The sequence below is a fragment of the Camelina sativa genome, chromosome 20, assembly GCF_000633955.1.
Source record: "Camelina sativa cultivar DH55 chromosome 20, Cs, whole genome shotgun sequence".
In the NCBI taxonomy this organism is placed as follows: Eukaryota; Viridiplantae; Streptophyta; class Magnoliopsida; order Brassicales; family Brassicaceae; genus Camelina; species Camelina sativa.
Genome location: NC_025704.1, coordinates 7439366 through 7463093, shown reverse-complemented (window position 1 = coordinate 7463093; position 23728 = coordinate 7439366). Strand labels below are relative to the sequence as shown.

At 36.2% G+C, this 23728-nt stretch overlaps 5 protein-coding genes across 5 annotated transcripts; 4 read left to right on the top strand and 1 right to left on the bottom strand.

Annotated features, from left to right (window-relative positions):
- Positions 1919-4360, top strand: LOC104769884. Its single transcript, XM_010494204.2, has 2 exons — positions 1919-2841; positions 3424-4360. The coding sequence occupies exons 1-2, from the start codon at positions 2030-2032 to the stop codon at positions 4115-4117; spliced, it is 1506 nt and encodes a 501-aa protein (XP_010492506.1). The 5' UTR covers positions 1919-2029; the 3' UTR covers positions 4118-4360.
- Positions 5528-12465, top strand: LOC104769883 (lisH domain and HEAT repeat-containing protein KIAA1468 homolog). The gene is made up of 19 exons (XM_010494203.2): positions 5528-5944; positions 6377-6529; positions 6935-7113; positions 7656-7763; positions 8114-8284; positions 8376-8891; positions 9123-9197; positions 9275-9403; positions 9494-9568; positions 9652-9861; positions 10016-10168; positions 10254-10468; positions 10580-10697; positions 10790-10925; positions 11007-11208; positions 11286-11391; positions 11487-11627; positions 11722-11962; positions 12059-12465. The coding sequence occupies exons 1-19, from the start codon at positions 5746-5748 to the stop codon at positions 12463-12465; spliced, it is 3534 nt and encodes a 1177-aa protein (XP_010492505.1). The 5' UTR covers positions 5528-5745.
- LOC104769882 (uncharacterized protein At2g29880-like) lies at positions 13352-15106 on the bottom strand. The gene is made up of 2 exons (XM_010494200.2): positions 14555-15106; positions 13352-14473 (listed from the first exon to the last, which is right to left on the bottom strand). Exons 1-2 carry the CDS (start codon positions 14831-14833, stop codon positions 13799-13801), a joined length of 954 nt encoding a protein of 317 aa, XP_010492502.1. The 5' UTR covers positions 14834-15106; the 3' UTR covers positions 13352-13798.
- On the top strand, positions 15505-16358 carry LOC104769881. Its single transcript, XM_010494199.2, has one exon. The coding sequence runs from the start codon at positions 15717-15719 to the stop codon at positions 16215-16217; it is 501 nt and encodes a 166-aa protein (XP_010492501.1). The 5' UTR covers positions 15505-15716; the 3' UTR covers positions 16218-16358.
- On the top strand, positions 18253-23709 carry LOC104769880 (probable mannan synthase 11). The gene is made up of 8 exons (XM_019242256.1): positions 18253-18757; positions 18853-18951; positions 19156-19408; positions 19505-19615; positions 22405-22541; positions 22807-22920; positions 23188-23387; positions 23510-23709. Exons 1-8 carry the CDS (start codon positions 18494-18496, stop codon positions 23703-23705), a joined length of 1374 nt encoding a protein of 457 aa, XP_019097801.1. The 5' UTR covers positions 18253-18493; the 3' UTR covers positions 23706-23709.

Genomic DNA, 23728 nt, shown 5'->3' with positions numbered 1-23728 from the left:
ATTAGTCTAAATTTCTTTGTGGGATGTTATGTTTATATATTTTGAAATGTAAAAATAGCTTATTTATTTATCTTCCTGTTGTTAAATTTTGTTTATGGGATCATAACAAAAATTCATGATCATTCTTAGGCCTGGGCATAAAAACCGTACTCGAATACCCAACCCGGAACCCGACCCGAAAAACCGGGTTCAGGTTGGGTTCGGGTTTGCCTATAAAACCCTATTGGGTTCTATTTTCTAATACCTGTGGGTTCGGGTTAGGGTCGAGTAATACCCGATACCCGTTTGGGTACCCAATAAACCCGAACGTATAAACATATTTATAATATTTATCATTAATATAATGCAATTACCCTAAAGTTATGATTATAATTTTGAATATTTCATTTAGTTTTATACCTAAATATCAAAAATAATCAAAATATCTAAAATATATTGTCACATAAGTCAAACTTTAACTAAATTTATTTAAATTTTATTAATTTTAATTATATTTTTTCGGGTATCCGGTAGTTCGGGTACTAATTGGGTTATGAAAATTGTAACCCAAACCGACCCGAACCCGGTACTATCCGAACTGAATCGAACCCAAACATAATAAAATACCCGAATGGGTTCTATTTTCCATTACCCATTAACCCGAACCCGAACGGGTAATACCCGAACCCAAACGGGTAACCCGAATGCCCAGCCCTAATCATTCTAAACGTGCATGGATGAATACACCAATTTCATCTATAGATTATGTGTTTGTTTCACATCTTCCTGTTGCTTATTTTTTGTTATCAGTTATCAAATGACGTTTTTTTTTTTAACTCATGAATTGATAAATTAAAGAAGCAGGAGTGTTACAAAAACAACCAAAGAAATAAACATATCGATAGTAACAGAAAAAAACAAGAAACAGTCCCGCAACTTAGTATCTTCGGCATCGTTCCTCTTCAATCCTCTCATGTAACCATGCTGGTCCGCCTCTAGCCAGATATGAAGTAAGGCGACCATCGCGAGTGATACTACCAGCAATATCCCTGACCAAAGAGTTAGCTTTCGAAGAAGAGAGTTTAAAAGTAACCTCTCCCATCTCCTGCACCACCCGTTGGATTTTCAGTAACTGCGACCTATACTTTGGCCAAACAGATAGAACCTCTAAAGCTGAAATAGCTGAACTGCAGTCTGCAGTCCGACAAAAGTTCAACCTTCGTGTAGTATAACATCTGAATACTCATGAGACACTAAGACACCACCAAATACAATTAAGCTCTGCAGCAATTCTGTTCGACATCGGTAGAAAAGCATCCCTGGCATGAAGAAGAGCATTCCCTTCATGATTCCGCAATAACCAAGCCCCACCGCAGAAGGAAAACTCATTCACCCAAGAGCAATGAACATTACATTTTGTGATCCCCGGAAGGTGTCTTGTCCAAAACAGAGTAGGCTTATCTCTTATCAAATGACGTTTAGTTTGGTTTTTGTATCCTCTTATTGATTTTTTTTTTCTTTTTTTGGAACCAAACCAAAAATAAACCGAAGTACTGTAAATTGAATCTAACATAAAACGAACCCAAACCAGAAATAAACTCAAATACCCACTTCTAATCGGTACTAGCAAAACCAAAAATTGTATCAAAAGTCGAAACCTAATACAGTACACTGAAAAATCAATTCTGAATGATTGTTGAACCAACTAAACATTTTTTTCGAAATCGAAAAAATCAGAAATACTAACCGGGGTCGGGTAAATTCCACCAGTCTTGAATTATTCTACACCCGATCCGATTCTAAACCCGTTTTAAAAGTCACGCGCTCGAGAACATCAGTACACGGGCCCACAATTCTATGCTGATACATTCAGTTTAATGATAGCGTTACCGTCACAGCGAAGCTACAACACACTACACCTTTTGGCTTTATTCGATTAAAAAAAAACCTCGCCGCTTATAAACGGAGTTTGTCCCCAAACAAAATAGCAAAAGCAGAAAAAAGAAGCCGCACCGCAGAAGTTAAAAAAAAACCCCAAAATCGTACCACCATGACCACCGTCTCCTCCACTTCCGCCGCCGTAACGGAAGGCGGGAATGTTGTTACGCCGAGATGGAAGAATAAGGGAAGAAATGGAAAGTTACGGGTGATGTGTAGGCATGGCGGTACTATAGTTTCACTTCCGCATACGAAATCGCCGCGCTACGTCGGCGGTGATACTCGAATCGTTGCCGTTCCTCCCTCCGCGGAAACGAGTTTCGATTCGCTTGTTAGCCACCTTAAGGTTACGCTCGGAATCTCTTATCCTTTCAAGGTTAAGTACCAGCTTCCAGATCAGGAACTAGATTCGCTTATCTCCGTCGAGACGGATGAGGATGTTCAAATCATGATGGAGGAACATGGATACCTCTTAACCGAGTTTCCGATTCCTCAATCGCGAATCCGATTGTTTATATTCCCATCGAAATCACAATCGAATGATGCTGGTGCGAGTCAGGGAGATTCGGCTCAGTGTAAAGCGGAGACTGATATCGATTGGCTTGGAATCGAAGAGCCTAAGCATGTTGTTCACGAGTCGACTCAACCGGTGCTTCAGCACCCAAAGACTGATACGTGGTTCGTAGACGCGTTGAAGAGCGCGGAGATGATGCAGACTGGGCGCAATAATAGTGAGAGTAGCGGAAGCGGAGATGTTAACGGCGGGATTTGTGGACAGGAGTCGATGGTGCTCGAGACTAAGTCTTCCTTTGGCTCAACATCATCCTCCGTTTCTTCGAGCAATTTGCCTCCGATCAAAAGCACTGACGAGGACAACACGGCGAATTCGCAGGTCAAATTTGCGCCAGTAGATACGGTGACAAGGTATTCTATGCTCTAGCTGCTTGATCACGCCGTTTGATTGCTTTATCGAATAGTTTTAGGTGTAAGAGTTTGTTCATTTGTTGTCTGGGAACGAAATGAGACTGTGTTTTGAATTGTTTAGCGAATGGCACATATGAATTTGGTAGTGTTGCATAACTAGGTTAAATGTGGGGTGATATAAGCTATCTTTTGAAGTAATGTTGAAAAACAAAACTGAATTCTTGGAGTGATACTGTTGCTGAGTTAGGTTCTCTTCTGTTTTGTATATGATCGGTGAATGAGTTCATTGGCTTAGGCAATCAATAGCTTGTCTTTTTTTACGATTGTGTAAGGACCTTGTGTTATGGTAATTCCCAATTTGAAGAACATCTATGCGCCCGGGCTTATGTTATTCCTTGTGTGGTATTCAGCGACGGTTGTTATCTTCATAAGATGTAGTTATTCTAGTATTTGAAGTTGAGCTGTGTTCATAAGGGTTGTATGTATTGCTATAGATGCCACATGCCAATCTTGTCACATTTTAATTCAAATGCGATTTTGTAGCTGATAACCATTTTCCTTTTGTTCTTACTGTATGAACAGCGACAACACTGCAGTCACCCCAATCTCTTCTCACGAGCTACCGACACACTCACATGTTCTGGAGAACAAGTTTGAAGCGACACACTCACATGTTATGGAGAACAAGCTGTCTTCAAACTTGTACGAGACTGGGCTAAACAAACCAGTTCCAATCCCATTTTCCGGGTATCCACCATTTATGAACCAACCTCAACAACAACATATACAGGTAATTTACACTGGACATCCTTACATTGCCGGAAACTCACCTATGCCATTGCCTGCCACAGCGTACCATCACACAAACCACCCCCATTATCAGCTTCCGCCGCAGCCATACCCAATATACTACATTCCAGTCGATCAGTACAGTTCGAGGTATGTTCAAGCACCGCCTGTGAATTCTGGCACGATTTTAAACTCCCACCAAGTTGATTCCCCAGTGGTCCGCACCAGCAGCCCTCTAGCACCAGAGTTGTCCTCACATGTTTACCCTCCAGCCAAACCCGTTGATTCATCTGTACAAACATCAAGTGAAGCTGCGCCTAGTACTACTTGCAGAGATGCTTTCATCTATAACACTGGCGTCGATGACAACGATATAACTCGTGCTCAGATTTACAAAACCCAGCCTCCAGCTCCTAAAGTACCGTCGCAGTGTCAAACCAAGATGCTAACCGAAGCTTTGGGTCAGTTACACACGCACAATTCTTGAGAGAAGTAAGAATCCATTTCATGTTGCTGCACTTTCGGGTATTTGGTTTTACAGGTTTGTTTTGATTCCCATACATATTATACATGCTTCTGCTTTTTGTCTCTTTCAGTTAAGGTGATCCTTGTTTCACTTTCTTTTTTACTCACTTTGTTGTAGCAATGAATTTTTACGGGTTTTTTTTTATCTTTCCAAAAACATTTTATAAAGAAATTAGTAATATCAATACTTTCAATTTTGTCCTCATGGTGGTTGATGAGAATTCATTGCTATTCAAAAGCTGAAGGTATTACGATGGTTTAATTGGTTCTGCGGAATGATTATGCCATCTTACATATTTTTACAAGCAATTAGCAAAAAGACTAATGACTTTAAGAGAATTTTAATGACTCTAAATAAAATCATGGAAAGTATAAAATGAAGGATTCTAGATGATTGTTAGAAAGTTTTTTTAAATCTTACTGATTTGTTTTTCCTAATCTAGTAAAATCTCTCATAAAATCTTGTAAAATTTTTGTAAAAAAATTATTATACAATATTCTCTTGTTTGTTCAACTTTCTGTGAAAAAAAAAAATCTCTTACTTATCTCTCTCATCTTCCTTACAACTAGACCCACCAAACACATAATTTCACCACGATGGTTTATGCAAGATATGAATATATATCCTCACAACACAATGTTTCACCACGATGACTTTCATAAACCACCAAACATATAATTGACGTTTAGTGTTAAGGATAGTTGATATGAACTAACCACCAAACACATAATTGAGAAAATTTTCTCTCTACCCAATACGTAACAAAAAGGTTACTATAAAGATATTTTGAGTCTGAGAGAAAAATCGAAGAGGACAGAGCAAACTATGAATATATATCCCAAAAACCCCTCGTTTTCATTTTCAACAAAAGAACAACAAAAAGTCATTGACTCTATGATTCACAATCTCTCTTTTCATGACTTTTGTTATGAAGGAAATGATATAAAATCTCAAACCAATAACATAATATTTAAATTTATTAACAATCCAAGATTCTTTTGTTTTAATTGAATAACATAAAACTTTTAATGACTTTATAAAACTCTTAATCCAATAACACTATATTTATCAAGATTTAAGATAACTTTTTACAAATCTACAACTAATAACACCAAATTTTAAAAGAGTTTTAAAAAGTCTGGATTGAATAACAATATATTTTACAAAATTTTTAAAGTCATTAAAATTCTATTTAAATCCCAAACCAATACTAAGTTTAAAATTTCTTATTTTCGCTAGAAAGAACAACGGAAACGTTGACTTTTCTCGCCTAGGCACGCACACACGACGACGTTGATCTTCTGACGTGAGCCGTCCACGTGTCCATACAGCTCACTGTTTAAACAATCTGGGTTCAACTAATCCACGGTGTACCATTAAATTGTTGCACGTGATTCGTACCGTCACTCTCTTCCGGAGAGACTCATCGGCGAGAACACCGACACGATCTGGTGAATCGAATCCGATCGCCCATCAGATCGAATCGAGAGAGTTTATTATCTATCGGAATGCACAGAGACATTGGAACGAAGGAGGTGTTTCCTCTGATTGGGTTTTAGGGTTCCCGTGGCAGAAGAAGAAAACAAAACATGGACGCGGAGCGATCGTCGTTGTGCAACTTTTTTGTGAACTTCCTGATGGAGGAGAACTACCTCTTGACGGCGTTTGAGCTTCTTCACGAACTTCTCGATGATGGCCGCGATGCCCAAGCAATTCGTCTTAAGGAGTTCTTCTCTGATCCTTCCCGTTTCCCTCCTGATCAGATTTCTCGGTATAATTCAATTCGAGGTTCGCCAGTTCTTCGCATTGCGTTTTTATTCGCCTCTCATTTTTAAGTTGTTTCTGTTGCCGAAATTGTCTGCTATATCGTCCCTCTCAGTGTGGTTGAGCTGCGTTACGTTTTAGAGATCTCTTTGGGGATATGTTAATTGGCTATCTTATTTGGTCTTACTTAATTCACAAAGCAGTTGAAATTGTAAACGTTTGATCATGGACATGTTTTCAAAGTTGTGAAATCCTGAGAATGTATCTGTTCGGCATGCAATTTGATGTTCTTCTCATAGTTTAAGTTTGAAAAAAAATCATAGTTGAAGGTTTCTTGAAGGGTGATTAGTCCGCCTGTTTTATGACCATGTCGTATCTTGTGTTTTGGTTTAGCTTCAGGCTTTCTTAGACAATATGGTTGGTAGGATATATGGTAACTTTTACCCTGAAATACAGTTGCGGATCCACAAAGTTTGTTGGAGGAGAAAGAAGCATTAGCTGAGAAACTAGCTATCAGCGAATATGAATTTCGTCTAGCTCAAGAGGATATTACAAGATTGAAAACTGAAGGACAGAAGAAATCTGATCACTCGATTGACAAGTCAAAAGGTAACCCAGAACTCAATTATTTATTCTGCTCTTTCTCGTCTCATAGTCCTCTACTTCCGTAAACGTGTATGCATAGACACACAGTTCATGTTTCTTGCCATGAAGTCGGTAGGGTTTCAGAAATTTCAGTGATGACCGACCGTTTAGGGAGTCTAATTTGACTAAAATCATAGTCTCAGAGTGCAGACACGTGAATGTATCTAGAAGTTCTCTCTGCAATAAGTATTTGCTGGTCTAGCTTTCAGTTCCTGTCTATAGGCCATCTCCTCTATTCTTTCATGTTTCTCCATGGAGATATTTTCTGCATAGGTTTACTTTATGCAAGCAATCATTTATAATGCACAGTCCAGTATGGTAGCAACCTAATCACCAAACTATGTCCTGATACTGTTCGTTATTTCTCAGAGTTGGACTCAGATGAGTTTGAAGACAACAGACCAGAGATTCAACGGAAAAAGAAAGATTTTTCCTTCACAGATATAGGGCCTTTGAAGAACAATGAACGTCAAGACTTAAACTGTGCAGTGAAAGAATATCTTCTTCTTGCAGGTTACAGGCTTACCGCTATGACATTTTATGAGGAGGTATCTTAATATGTATATACTGCAACCCACCTAGTTCTTCTGTTTCTTTTTTGGGTCTAATTGCCGCAAACGCCATTTTGGAATCTCGATTAACTTTTTTTTTGCTTTGTGCCTATTTTGTGGCCTCATTGCCTCTTCATCTAGGCATGTTGTAATAAAGAATAACTAAAAAGTAACTGGAGCTTTTTAGTAGCTTATTTCCATTTTTAGTTTTCCATTTTGGTAACTATTTTGTAACTCTCTATGGTGAAGCTGTCTAAGACTTTTATTTCTTCCGAAGGTTGTGTTTTTCAACAATTGAAATTGTATAGTTTCCTTTAGAGGCTGCTGATACTGTCTTGTGTTTGGGTTTGAGTTGATAGATTTGTTAGGTTTTGGGTAAATATTTCAATTTAAATTTAGTTCACGGACCAAAACTAAGTTTCAGGTCTGAATTATCTCTAACTCCAGAAGGAGAAACAGAAGTGTCTGACCTATTTGTGTGTGCTGTTATTGTGTTTGGAACAATTTTGTAAATTTGATGTCTGTTCTGTTTATCTCAGGTGACAGACCAGAACTTGGACGTTTGGCAGGACAGTCCAGCACATGTGCCTGATGCCTTGCGCTATTATTACTATCAGTACCTCTCATCAACTTCAGAAGCAGCTGAGGTTATATCCTGAAACCTTAATTTGCATGTTTATCAAATTGAACTGATGCTGTCAGAAAGATCAATACCTTTAAATTTAGTTCTTTGACGTTATTGTCTTATACAAAATCAACTTCCCTCTTCTTTTCCCTCTGCATCTTTCCGTTAGTTATTATCTGAAACTCGATGTTATTTTGATTGCGGGATGATTATGTAGAATGGGAGCTTGCTTTAAGTGCAACCTTTTGTATTTGAGAATTATACCAACCATTTAAGTTGCACTTTGAGCATCTGCGAGAATAAAATCCACCAGAATGTTCCATATGTATTTTGCATTTGAATAACTCATGGTTCGCTATTTCTTGGATGCAGGAGAAAATAGCCATGCTTCAGGAGAATGATTCACTAAAAAAGGAGATCGAGAGGCTAAACAAAGAAAAGGATGGACTACTTAAGAGCAAAGAAGATTTCGAAGAGCAAATCAGTGCTTTTAACAAGTCTACAGAATCACTTCAGAAGGATCTGAGGGATAGAGAAAAGCAGGTAGTCATTTTTTATAGACTGTGTATCTTAAAGAGACGGGCTCATACATATCTGAAATGTAAATACCTGAAATGACACTGATAGTTTTCAGGTGCAAAGTTTGAAGCAATCCTCAGAGCATCAGAGGATGATCCTCAATGACTGTAGGGCTGAGATCACTTCTCTTAAAATGCATATTGAAGGATCTCGTGCTGGTCAATACATGTCAGCGAATGAAGGTGATCCTGTAAAATTACAATCCAAGGAAAATGTCGAGGAACAGTTTAGCTCTCTACCAGACGAAGTTGAGAAACCAATAGTAGAAAAGGATGGTGGTTTGATTTATGATAGTTCTATAACGGCTGAGAAAGGACACATACAAACAGAAGACGATCTTGTGGTGGAAGAAGTTAAGAATATAATAGCTGATCAAAGAGAAGTAACTGCAGAGGCAAGCAATAGTACTTTGCAGAACCAGAAAGAAGTCTCAAACTATTTGTTAAATCCATCAAACGGTAGTTTTCCACCCGGAGACCTTGGAAGCATCTTGAAAGTGGATCCTGGGATTGGTCGTGGTTCTAACTCAAAATCAGACAAAGCAAATGGTGAAGCTGATTCTGAGGAAATGGCAAGTCTTGATCATGCTTTGGAGTACTTGTTCTTATATCGTGAATGCTCTGTTTTTTTTTTTACCTTTGCTAAATGATTTAATACAGTACTTTGAAAGAGCTCCTGTTTTGTCATCAGAAAAATTGGTAGCGGGCAATGTAGCTGTCTGCTTTCCTTTCGCTATACGTTGCTAATGTTGTGTCAACAAAATCTTAGATGGTTGTTTGAATATTCCTCTTTCCATTTGCAGGGTTTAGGAACTATTCAGATACTCGCAGATGCTTTGCCGAAGATTGTTCCATATGTTCTGATAAACCATCGAGAGGTTTGAGTTCTTTTTTCCAATTTTACCAGTCAGGAAAGTGGATGAAATATTAATTATTTGGTTTCTTTAACTGATAGGAACTCCTTCCCCTGATGATGTGTGCAATTGAGCGGCATCCAGTTAGCGGTACAAGAGACTCCTTGACTCATACATTGTTCAACCTGATCAAACGTCCAGATGAACAGCAGAGAAGGATTATAATGGATGTAGGTTACTGTATTACCTTTTAAGCTTTCATTGTGTATAATAAGACTTGTAAGGTTTTGAGCTTGAGGCGTTTTACTGTTTATCTTCAGGCATGTGTTAGCCTATCGAGGAATGTTGGGGAAATGAGAACAGAGACAGAATTGCTTCCACAGTGTTGGGAACAGGTGAATGCTACTCTTGCGCACGCTTTGAACATTTTGTGTTATTTTCTTGATATGAGTGATAACATGCTGGTTGTCTATTTCAGATAAATCATACATATGAAGAACGCAGGCTGCTAGTTGCTCAATCATGTGGGGAGCTTGCAGAATATGTCCGCCCTGAGATACGCGACTCTCTGATTTTGTCTATCGTACAACAACTCATTGAAGATTCTGCTACTGTTGTTCGAGAGGCTGCCGCTCATAATCTGGCATTGCTGCTTCCACTGTTTCCAAACACAGACAAATATTTCAAGGTCAGCGTCACTAAATTTGCAGCCCTAAAACAGGCTGATTACAGAATTTCTAGGATATAGTGGTGTCTTTTGGTTGGCATGAGACAATAGCATAGACATTTGGTTAATATCAATAAAACCATGCTACAACGCTAGCTTTCTACTTGTTTATTAGGTCGAGGAGATGATGTTTCAGCTGATATGCGATCCATCTGGCCTGGTGGTTGAAACCACATTGAAAGAACTACTTCCTGCAGTAATAAAATGGGGTAACAGACTGGATCATATCTTGAGAGTTCTTCTCTCTCACACATTGAGCTCTGCTCAGGTATAGACCAATACATTGTCCATTTGAAGATTGAAACTGCGAATGGTTGTTGGAATACCTCATTTTAAGTCCTTTTCATTTGCAGCACTGCCCGCCCCTTTCTGGAGTTGAAGGGTCATTGGAGTCTCATCTACGAGTCTTAGGTGAACGTGAGCGATGGAACATCGATGTCCTGCTAAGAATGCTCATGGAGTTGCTTCCAGCTATACACCAGAAGGCAATGGCAACATGTCCTTTTTCCTCTATCTCAAAATCAGAGGAATCTGCCTTCTCTGTTTCTTTGCTTGAGACCTATGCCGAGTAAGCTTCTCAAACCCCTCAGCTACTCTGGACGACAAAATTTCTTCTAATTTCTGACATCTTCTTGTATATAATCGTACTACTTCTTATCTGACTGGAATATCTGACCAGGGGACGTTCTGAGTGGCCTATGTTTGAATGGATGCACGTTGATTGCTTTGCTAACTTGTTGCAACTGGCATGCATGTTGCCCCAGAAGGAAGACCATTTGAGAAATCGGATAACAAAGGTATAAATTGTGTTGGCAACTGTTCCCTTATCTTCTATTGATCTTAGAAGTAATTACACTAATCGTTAAAAATCCTCCGTGCTGGTTTCCAGTTTCTCTTGGCTGTGTCTGAACTTTTTGGAAGTTCCTACCTAGCTCACATTGAGTTACCTGTATTTTTGGTGGCTGTTGGAGATGATGAGGCGGATCTTCAATTTTTACCTTCTGCAATCCATCCAAGGATAAAAGGTTACTTATTTGCTAGATAGAAAGCGACAGAAAATTTCCTTAAAATAGGATTTGACATTGATTCTTGTTTCCTTTCTTCAGGCCTGAAACCAAGAACTGCTGTAGCCAATAGACTTGCCACTCTTTGTATTCTACCGCTTCTTTTGGCAGGAGTTCTTGGTGCACCAAGTAAACACGACGAATTAACTATCTTCTTACGACAACTCTTAGTCGAGAGTAAAACAAAAGAAAACCAGTCATCGAAGCACAATAACGAAGTTTTGGATGCAGTTCGCTTCCTTTGGTGCGTGCTCTAAAGCTTTCACTGCTAATTATGTTTTCCTGGAACTTCTTATTCTTACTAATGTAGACCTCTTACAGCACATTTCCGGAACACCATAACATGATATTCGGGGTTTTGTGGGAAATGGTCGTGGATTCCACTGCGGAACTCAAAATCAACGCTGCTAAGTTGTTGAAGACTATTGTAAGCTTCTCAACAACAAACACGCACACACAAACTTTCACCTTCTTCCCCAAGTTTTTTTTCTAACAGAAGATTTGTTATATATACTTGCACAGGTTCCATATATCGACGCCAAAGTAGCTTCTGCCAATGTTTTACCAGCCTTGATCACTCTTGGCTCAGACCAGAACCTGAATGTAAAGTACGCAAGCATAGATGCATTTGGATCTGTAGCACAGCATTTCAAAGTCGACATGGTAATAATGCATAATAAAATTTTCGAATTACTTGAAGGCATAATAAAATTCTCCAATTACTTTTATGTGCTAATTAAATTTGTGTATGATGCAGATTGTTGATAAAATCCTAGTCCAGATGGATGCTTTTCTCGAAGATGGTTCTCATGAGGCTATAATCGCAGTCATTCGTGCACTCTTAGTTGCCATTCCTCACACAACAGAACGGCTTCGAGATTATCTTTTGTCCAAGATTTTACAACTCTCAGCAAGTCCAAGCTCTTCAGCAGACGTAAATCGTCGCCGAGAAAGAGCTAACGCGTTCTGTGAAGCCATTCGTGCACTCGATGCAACCGGTAAGAGTACCAAAACCAAAACTTTCTTCTTCTTTTTCATACATGTTTGAGTGTTCAAAGGTTAACTCGTTTATGTTTTGAAACATGTTTCTGAAGATCTGTCTCAAACAAGTGTCCGAGACTACCTCCTTCCGGCGATACAAAACCTACTGAAAGATCCAGACGCGCTAGATCCAGCTCACAAGGAAGCGTTAGAGATTATAATGAAGGAGAGATCAGGTGGGACATTTGAAGCAATCAGTAAAGCTATGGGTGCTCATTTGGGGATTGCATCATCTGTGACAAGCTTGTTTGGAGAAGGTGGCTTGTTGGGGAAAAAAGAAGCAATGGAAACCACTGCGATTGCACCGTCATCACCAACACTTCAAGGACCTGAGTCACCAAAGGTTACGGCTGCTGCTACTGAAGACACGAGATTCAGACGTATCATGAGAGGCAACTTCACTGAGATGTTAAGGAGTAAAGCCAAGAACCAAGATGAGACACAGCCACAAAATCACTAAATATAACCAGGTTTGTTTATTTATTCATTTAATGTTTTTGTTGCACAGATTCGTAATACAAGAGTAATAAAATCATGTTCTTTGGTTATTTTGGCTAGCTGAAATTCTCTCTTTTAGCTATTTTTGTTTTACTTGAGGAAGACAAAATATGATTTAAAAAAAAAAAAAAATATAGCTAGAGAGCCAGAGCCAGGGCAATTTTGTTCCATCTCTTATGACCGTCTATGAATAATCTATCTTTGTACGAGTGCAGTGTTATTCTCAAGCATATGAATATAAAATGTCGCGGTTTGAATTCTATTGCGGATTAAAGAAATTATTCAGGTGGTCGGTAAGTATATAGATATATATATATATGGTTGATGTTGTTCACACATTTTGGGCTTTTTCGATGAGACTGACTGGAATTACTCGATTTTACCAAGTGTGCCAGACTCAGACAAGAAAATAAAAATAGTATTAATGCACATTAATATGACAAAAATCGCTCAATTATTGTCCACACATTTTGGGCTTTTCCGTGTATAGAAGTAGACTGAGTGGGCCTCGCACGCGGGGTTAGGCTAAATGCCAAATTGTTAGGGGGCCTCAGTAACCGTGATTAATTTAGGGCTTGACTGGTTCAAACGCTGCGGTTGCGGTTGCGGTTGCGGGAGATTGCGGAAGCGGGCGATTGCGGTTTCAAGCGTTATAAAGCGTTTTGAACGACTGATTTAGCGTTTTAAAATTGGTGCGTTTGCGGGAGGTTTACGACTGGTTGACCAGCGGGTGCAATAGCGGTTAGAACATAATAAATGTGATATATAATATAAAAATGTTTTAAAATATCAAAAAAAAATTTAAACTTGATTAATAATTAAAAATCATAAAAAAATACAATAATTATTTAGAAAAACAAATAAAATTCATTGTGAAATGTTTATTATTTTATGCATTTGGTCTATCACCAAATATTGCATCAAGTAATGTGACAAATGGCAAAACATGTGCTTGATACCGTGGATCTTCTGGATTATTTTTATAACTATGATAATAATCCAGAAGATCAATGCAGATTACTGCTTCAATAACTTGGTCATCTGCTTCTATTATTTCTCTGACTGTGTTCAACTCCATGTCACTTCCTTCCTGTAACAAATTAAATTCTTGTTACATTTTGACTCTTAAAAAGCATCCGCTTGCATAATAAATGAATAGAAAATATTATATTGTAAAGGCCAACAAAAACTGAAGTCAAATCAAAACCAAAGACAATCCTCAATGTCGTAAACAAAATGCAAACAAGAAATAAAAATTCCATGAAAGATTAACTCAACAAAACCAAAGCTAATCATCAAGCAAAATCATTACGAGACTCCTTGGTTTGTCTCTTTAGAAAAGGTAGCTTCTCGTCATCTGGGAGAGCAAGAAATAAACCGCGCACAACATCATTTGTTGCAATAAGATCAAGAGATGCCCAATAAAGCTCCGACATCGGAACCAGATCCGGTACTGCCCTCACATGTTTCACAACAAGAGCCATTTGTTCTTCAGTTGAATTTGTTGACTGAGATTTTGACTTTGCATTTGTCATTTGCTCTAGAATATCATTTCGGTCTTCCATAGTAGTAGCAATACGGTCGAGCGTCGAGTCTACTGGATTTTGTTTACGCTTTCGGTTTCGACTTCTTTTCTCCTGAGTGTGCGTAGAAGATGTCTCTTTGGATGCAAATGATGGTTCCGCCTCGGAATTTGGATTTGCAGAGTTTTCCCTCGGAATTTGTGACATCCAATCTGGGTCTTCTGTTTCCATATGATGAGGTTCGTTCTCACGCATCATATCTTCTCTCTCGTCTTCTTCGTTTGTACGTTCAGTCTCACTTACGTCAACTAATGGAGCATGACGATTTACACCACGTCTTGGTTGCCATGACTCCTCCACCACAACCGTTTCATCTCGGAAGACCACATGAAGAAGCGGTATAAACCGCAGTGGGTGCGACCGGAGTCTCGAAGCTTCAGGATAAGCCTTATAAACCAAAAACAAAATTCCAATCAATGAAAATACAAAACAAGAAATTAATAATTACACAAATATGTGGTTACATACCTTAATTTTATCTTTCCACCAATGATCAGGGGCATCAAGACTTCCTGTCCTTGGATTAACTCCGAGTCCAGTTGCTCCAAACGTGATTTTACGATACAGTTCATATTGCCTCTTTAAAGTATCAAGTCTATTCTTAATTTTGTTCCAGTTTAAGTTTAGTGGAAATTCCTTTCTAAATTCTGTAAGAACGTTTTCTTTTCCTTTCTCACTCAAACTTTTGCCTCTGGAATTTCCAGCTTGTTTCTCTAGCGTTATCAAATCTAACAACAAACGAGTCATCTCGTCTGACCAGGTAATTTTCTATTCGAGAAAACAAGTTGAGACATATATTCAATCACCAAACTCAAAACAATATATAGAATGAAAAAGATGATGCTATGAAAAAAATAGAAAGAGTTACACATATATAACATATAATGAATGATAAAAGAGATTCAATACTTACGTTTCCATCTTGATTTTCATCACCTTGGGTTGACGCCATAACTTGGAGGTTTGAGAGACTAGGGTTACGGCTTGGTTAGGGTTGAGAAGGTGATAAACATATATAGAAGATAGAAAAAAATTTGTCGTTGGTTTTTTTTTTTTTTTTTTTTTTTTTATTAAAAATTATTCCAACCGCAATCGCCCGCAACCGCAAACGCTTGCGGGAACTAGCTTTTGGAATTCAATGGTTGGGAGCGATTGGAAACGACTGAAAGCGATTGGGAGCGTTTTGTGTGATTGGCCCCAACCGCTAGCAACCGCCCGCAAACGCAAACGCAGCGTTTGCGGGAGCTAGCGGGAGAACCAGTCAAGCCCTTAGACAGACTCTACAATAAGCGTGATTACACAGACATATACATACATACACGTGTCAGGTGCTTCCAAACACTACTTTTTTCGTTATGTCGCGACTCGCGACTAATCACTTCCCCTTAATTGCAATTTGGTGAATTTTTTATAAGGTATACAAAGATTACACATAACATAAATAAATCCACTACTTAAAAAAATACTATGATTATTATGAATACTTCGCCGTTACTAAAGTTGCTAACTTCTCGCATCTTCTATAAATGTGACCGAACAAAAAAAAAAAAAAAAANGTAAGAGGGAGAAGATTCGCGATCGGACGGCGAACTCGTGATCGTCTCGACTCGATCCACCGTTGGATCTCACCATGTCACTCTCCCGCCTACACAAATTCAAGCTCTTCGCCGCACATCGCAGCTTAGAGGCATCCTCTGCCGCCGGGAACCCAGCGATGAGTCCGACGAGGAGCCCTGTATTTAATCTCCGGCGACGTAAAACCCTGCGGATGCTGTTCGAAAAGAGCTCCGACAGTCGTAGTCGCAATCTCCGTCAGATCCTTGAGGATTCGCCGGAATCTGATGGAAACTCCGGGAAAAATAAAAGGGGGAACCACCGTGCTGCTAGGTGTAAACTGAAAGAGCTCTTGGTGACATCGCCGTCGCCGCCGTTCAATGGTAGAGAAGAGATTGGCCGAGAAGAGAGGAGCGAGAATCTGTCGTCGGTGACAGTTCGCTCCGTTGCTTATAACGGTGACGGGAGAGAGTTAACGGGTCGAAGATTGGGTTCGTCCGGTTCGGTTCAATCATTTCGGTTGAGGATTTTGAGAAAACCATGGAGACCAGTCCTAGTTACTATTCCTGAACAATAAAAATAAATAAAAACCTTTTTTTGTTCTTTTTACCTTTTCTCCCTTTTATTTTTTTTTGTAAAACATATAAAAATATTTATGAGATCTTATACTTTGAAATTGTCTTATGTTTAATTCCATAGCCGTTTTTTTTTGTTGTTAGTGTGATTATAAGATTTTGTAGACTATATATAATCGTTTCTCTCTAGGATTGATTACATTATTTTAATTATAGAGATTGTGATTTTTGTGAATAAGAGCAAAACAGAACAAATGTTCGAGTTACGTTATGTTTTAAAAAAAAAAATCATTGGATCCAATGAATCTTTTGAATTAGAAGAGGACAAACTTACCACATGCGGTAAAATATATTATATTGTTTTTTTCTTTTTTTCTTTGGCGTGTTGTAACTAGACATAATATTTATATGAAAGTTTCGCAACGGCTCTGTAGAGAGAAAGAGTCAATAAAAATGATTTGGGGTGTTTAAGTTTGTGGTGGGCAAAATGATAAAATAGGTAGCCATGCATCATGCAATGCCCACGAGGAGGAGACACGCATTTGCTTCGTCCTAAAGTTTGTCTTTCCTTTCTTTTTGTCAGATGATCGTCTTTCTTTAGGGTATATCCTCGTTTGCGATTCAAAATTCTTGTAGCTAGACTCACTACGATACTTTTTGTGCGTATTCTTCTCAGGTTTCATATACTTTGCAAAATCTCATGACAAAAATAGACCCAAATAGCGCATATGTTATAAATGGGCCTTAAATAGTCTTGATGGGAAACAAAGAACAATAATACCCCAGCTGGGCTCTATACCCGTTTTGGTTTGGTAAGCCTTGTCGAGGTTTTTTACATTTTCTCGAGAAAAGCGCGTAAACCACACGGCGCGAGTCATGGTTAAAAAGTTGACATTTGCCACTTGCTTATGAAAGGGACAAAGCTCTAAGTCAAGTGGAACATAGTGCAAAGGACATTTCTCACTCTCAGATCTGACTTTTCTAAAGGTTATATACATAAAAGTTTGTGTACCCTTTGCCAAACGAGAAGATTCAATCATTTCAACGCAACACACCATTGAAAGATAGATGCGATCAAATCTAATAATCGAGTCACTTGAGTTTGTGATAATATTTACAAAGGAGAAAGAAATAAAGATTAAGATAAGTTGTGGTGGTTCCTAAAAAATAGGATTAAATAATTCCAATAATTAGGAAAGTATTGTTTTTATTCAGAGCAATATCTCGTCCTTACTGACCCAATCGTACTGGTTTACTCCGGTTACGTTCTCACTAGTTTCAGACATAAGTAAAAAATTTGACTCTTTCCTACGAAACAACTAGGGGATCAGATTACGGTTGTCAATTCTTAATTTCACAGACAGATCATTAATTGATGTTGTTCTTGATATTTACATCATTGCTTAATTATTTTACAGTGGTACTTGTCTTTAATTCACATTTATTTTGTCGAGATTATGGTTGCCACTGCACTAATATGTATAGTGAAGAGTTAAGACTTGGATTCTTTTTCACTTCAAAGTTCAAACGTGTTAATTTGTGTATTTACCTTCAAATGAAACATGCTTAGCGCGGTTTATTTTTAACGCACCTACCATAATATTGCATTGTACATTTTAAAGTTGTACTGTATTAAGTGTATGATAAAACTTAACATATTATATGATGTATTTGCAATTATATATTTAACAAAATGAAAGTTAAAAGATGACTATTGATAGATGCGTGATCAAATAATACTAGTGTAGATTGTCAAAAGGCGGTATCCGATACCGATTCTGCGATTCAATTAGGTGTATTATGTAGCCAGTTGTAACATGTGTAAAAGTATCACGTGCAAGTTATGAATAAAAAAATACTAAGACTGATGAGTTAAAAGTTATAAACATTGTTTGGTCCTTTTCTCATCTTGTTGTTCCCACTAGTTATCATAATGTTCTAGATCTGGTCCACATAATTCCGTAAAACGACGACGAATCAAAATAGAAACAAAACCTCTAAAAAAGAAAACTAAAGACAAATTACTTGATTAAACAAAAAAAGAGAATCTATGTATAGTCAGTCACTTATAGACAGAACAAGAAATACCCCAATCTCTAAATCCTCAAAATTCTATCTCACTCCCACTTCTTCATTCTGAGGATAATAGTTACATTTTCTATTCCCACAGAATAATTGAGGTTGCAGCTGCGACTTTTAGAGAAAAAAGCTTGAAGTATATAATGGTGTCGGTGTGAACTGTGAAGTGAAGAACTGAAGATCAGTGTAGATAATAAGCATGGAGACTATGATGTGGTGGAGAGAAATGAGAAGTCTACTTCTAGTCCCAATGTTCAAGTGTTTGGTGGCTATGTGTTTGTTCATCTCACTGTTAGTTTTCGTCGAGAGTTTTTATATGAACATTGTAGTATTTTACGTCAAGTTGTTTAAACGCAAACCCGAGAAGATCTACAAATGGGAGGCAATGCAAGAGGACATGGAGCTCGGAGATCAAAACTATCCCATGGTTCTTGTCCAAATCCCTATGTACAACGAACGAGAGGTACGTATTTACTTATAGTTTTATGAGTTTGTATTCAGTTATTTACTCCTAGCTAGCTAGTGATGCAGCTTTTAAGTAACCTTTAACTCTCACAGGTGTTTCAGTTATCCATTGGTGCTGCTTGCGGACTCATATGGCCATTGGATCGCCTAATCGTTCAAGTTTTAGACGACTCCACTGATCCCACTATCATGGTACATATATTAATTACTAGTGAGTAGTGAGAGTTTTTAATTACCTTTAAAAAGAAGAAAAACATTTTTTTTGTTGCAAGTTTTATTAATAAATTGCCTTCACAAATTCCAAATAATATTTTATTAAAACAATTAACATGTTGTGGTTTTTTCTTAATTATAACCACAATGATATCAATCGTTTACTGTGTTACTAATTTGCAGGATATGGTGAACATAGAGTGTGGGAAATGGGCAAGAAAAGGCATTAACATAAAATGTGAGAGGAGAGACAATAGAAATGGCTATAAAGCTGGAGCTCTTAAACAAGGCATGAGACATAGCTACGTCAAACAATGCACCTACATTGCCATCTTCGATGCCGATTTCCAGCCAGAGCCCGATTACCTCCAACGCACTATCCCATTTCTCATCCACAATCCGGAGCTTGCTCTTGTTCAAGCTCGATGGAAATTTGGTAGGACTACACTTGCAGTTTATACAAACAAAACAATTTCCAAGGTGTTTACTGACCATAGTCATATATGATTAAAGAAGCTAATCATTGGTGCAGTGAACGCAAAGAAGTGCTTGATGACTAGGATGCAGGAGATGTCTCTCAATTACCATTTCACGGCAGAGCAAGAATCGGGATCCACTAGACATGCCTTCTTTGGCTTCAATGGTACATCCTTATCAACATTTATTAAATACTTTATCTTGTGGTCTGTGGTCACATACTTCATAAAAAAATTAAAAAAAAAAAAATTAAAAAACTTCATATTTTATTTCTTAGATCCTCCCCACTTTTATATTCTTTCTAGCTTCACTGTTTTTATTTTTTACTAACAACTAGGTTTTGAACCCACGCTACGCATGGGTTTATTTGATAAAAAAATTTATATATGATTGATGACGGTAATGAAATATTATCTTAGAGTAAACTTTAAATTACTATTAAGGAAAAAAATAAATTTCATATACACAAATTTTAAAAATAGAAAAATTAGTTGTATTTTAAAATCAAATCTGATAAAAAATCATGAATCTAACTCGACGTCCAGGCAAGGCGGATCAAACTGGTGACTTCACATATCTTAAATCATTTCTTTGGCCACCAGAAAAATGAAACAAATTTATAATCATGAATTTATCTCGTTTTCATATTTAATTGATCGCTATCACCTATGTTTTTATGTTTTTTATTTAATGTTTTCTTATTTTTTATATTCTTTCTTGTCATTTTCATTGTCAAATTTTATGGTGAATGTCATCGTTACTTTTACCGTCCAATTTTTTGTTATACTCTTCTTCTTGTTCTTCCTCGTCAACTTTTTCACATTCTTTCACTGAAAAATATTTTTTTAGACTACCACATAACTTGTTAACCCATCAAACCCCAAGACCAAAATCATTTATTTCTCATAAAAATTGTGCAATTCATGAAAACCAGCATAATCAACACATGCACTCAATTATTGATAATTTTATCCATCTACTTCTCAAACCAAAATCCTTACTTGCAGAGAAAGTAATACGAACACATGTATAGTAAAAACAATATTTGTGCTTTTCGTCGATCCTTCTTCTTTAAACTCAAATAACATCAAATCAAGGTCTTGCGACGTCAATCCTTCTTTCTTAGACTTAAAAATAAACTTTTCTATTGCAAAAGTATCAAATCATCTGTAAATTCATACACAAAAACATGTTTTACAGCTCATAAGAGATATAAAGCACAAACGGAGATAAGTAAGATATTTTTAATATATTAAAAAATTTGATATATAATATTTAGTAATTCTTAAACTTTTAAATTTTTAAAAGAGATTAAATATTTAAAATATTGCAAAATTTAGATGTAATTTAATTATCTGTAACATTTTTTAGAGTTAAATATTAATGACACTTTTACTTTTATAGAGTTTAAATAATTATAATATTTTGACATTTTTATGGAGGTATTCATAATATTTCTAAACATTATATAATAAATATTTAAACCTTTAAAAAATTTAATTTGCTAAAATAAATCAAATAACTTTTAAATTTGGAAACCTGATAAATAAGCATAAATCAAGCAAACCTGATAAATTTATAGTTAAAAACATATTTTTTTTATTTATAATGGTTCTCAGCCATTGTCTAAAATTTTCTAGCCGATGTTGGACGTTGTACATATTTCTTTTATTTTTATGAATTTTATTTTTGTTTTTCTAAATAATCGTAATAATATAGTTTACTACTATATTTCCAAAAAATTTCTTAGCGAAATATCTAATTCTGATTGGTTTTTTAAAATCCTATATGAACACCTTTAGGAGTTTATAGCTTCAACTTTTTATTAGTATAGATATACTATCTTAAAATTTCTATGGAGGTTAAGTAATTGTAATATTTTAAACATTCTATAAAGTTTAAATATTTTAATATTTGAACCTTTTAAAAGTTCCAATATTTCTAATATTTCAAATTTTTAAAATTAATAAATTTTATTTTTTTAAAAAAGCTTATAAATGTTAAGAAATTTGTAAAATTTAAAAATTATAATATTTTGAAACCTTTTTAAAGCTAAAACTTTTAGAAGTTTCAATATTTATAATATTTTAAACTATTAAAATTTTAAAATTATAATATTTAAAAACTTTTTAAAAGCTAAGAGCTTTTAAAATTTTCAGTATTTATAATATTTAAAACTTTTAAAAATTTAAATATTATAATATTATTTTGAAACTTTTTAAAGTTTTAGTTTGATCAAATAAAAAACCGGATCAAACCGAATAAAACTTTTAAACTTGGACGCATGATAAATCAAGCTTTCCTGCTCATTCGTTGTTGGAAGCATATTAATCTTATTTATACTTGTTTGAACCATTGTCTAAAAATTTTCTAGCCAATGTGAGATGTTGTACATAGTTTTTTTTTATTTCCATAAATTTAAAATTTTTCTTTTTCTAAAATATACTGGAAATTTAGAAAATGTTAATGAATGAGATGTCAAATCCTGATAGGTTATTTAAAATAATTTTTAATATATAAAATTCTGCAAATTTCTAAAAATGTTAATTAGTGACATGTTGAATCCCTATTGGTTGTTTTAAAGCTTAGGTGGACAGCCTTAGAAACTTATAGCTCCTACTTTTATTTAGTATAATTGCTAGCATAAAACAAGCCACATTTGTTCTATATATATAACTTTAATCTCTTGAATAAATAAATAAAATGATATTTTGAAATATTATGAATTTTCTACCCAAAACCAAATGATAATAAATGAATATACAAATATTGACTTTTCCAATAACAATGTATATACACTTTTTTTTTTTGAAAATAATAAATATACACATTTTGTTTGGTCGACAAAATAAAAAATAAATATACACATTCAAATTGATCTAGCAATTTTGCAAAATCTCTCAATATAATTTTGTTTCTTATACGGTTACGTCAATATAATTGGGAGTTTTACAGGTACTGCGGGTGTATGGAGAATGGCCGCAATGGAAGAAGCAGGAGGTTGGAAAGACCGAACCACCGTCGAAGACATGGACTTGGCTGTACGTGTCGGTCTACACGGCTGGAAATTTGTCTTCGTCAACGACGTTGCGGTATTTTCAGCTCTTTTGGACTATTTGTAATATAAAAGAAGAAAAAAAACAAATCTAACCTCGTATAAAACCAGTCCAAATCTTAATTCATATTCGTCACATGTGTTGTTGCTGTGCACCCACTTTATGCACTGTTGCAGCACATGATTTAATTCCCACAGGAATAATGGAATAATATAAAGAATTATGCATTAACGTGTGGATATCAAATAACTGAGCTTTAAATCGTTTTTTTTAATATACAAATGTATGATTGCGATTGTAGGTGAAAAGTGAGCTACCAAGCCAATTTAAGGCTTTCAGATTCCAACAACATCGATGGTCATGCGGTCCAGCTAATCTTTTCAGAAAAATGACTATGGAAATTATTAGCAATAAGGTACAGTTTTATTCTAGTGTCCGACCCAAAATAAAAGAAAGATACAACTACAGTATTATTCTCCAACTTATTAATTTTTTCATTCTAAGGCACACACACACGTGCCACCAATTTTTTATTTTTCCATTATGAGAGAGACAAATTAAACATCCAACGTGAGTGAGGCATGCATGCCAAATTTAATTACGTTTCTTTTATGGTTTTGATCTTAATATATTTTTTGAAAAATTTGGTATTAATGAACTTGATTTGGTAATCTTGATACAGAGAGTGACGATTTGGAAGAAACTGTATGTGATCTATAGCTTCTTTTTCGTAAGGAAGATCATAGTCCATTTCTTCACCTTCTTCTTCTATTGTCTCATTCTTCCTACGAGCGTTTTCTTTCCCGAAGTCAACATTCCTACTTGGTCAACTGTTTACTTTCCTTTTATGATCACTCTCTTCAATGCCATTGCCACTCCAAGGTTAGTAACTAATGAACTATATGTACCACTTGGATCAATTCATATATAGTAGCTAGCTTGCTTAATTTAATACTATATGTACCGCACATTTATGAACTATATTAATATTGGTATGCATGTAGATCATTCTACCTCGTGGTATTTTGGGTTTTGTTCGAGAATGTTATGGCCATGCATCGAACCAAAGGCACTTTCATTGGTTTACTCGAAGGAGGGAGAGTGAACGAATGGGTTGTCACTGAGAAATTAGGAGATGCTCTTGAGACTAAGTTACTTCCGCAAATAAGAAAACCTCGCAATGGGGTTCTCGACAGGTGATTAATCAATTTTAAAGATTTTTT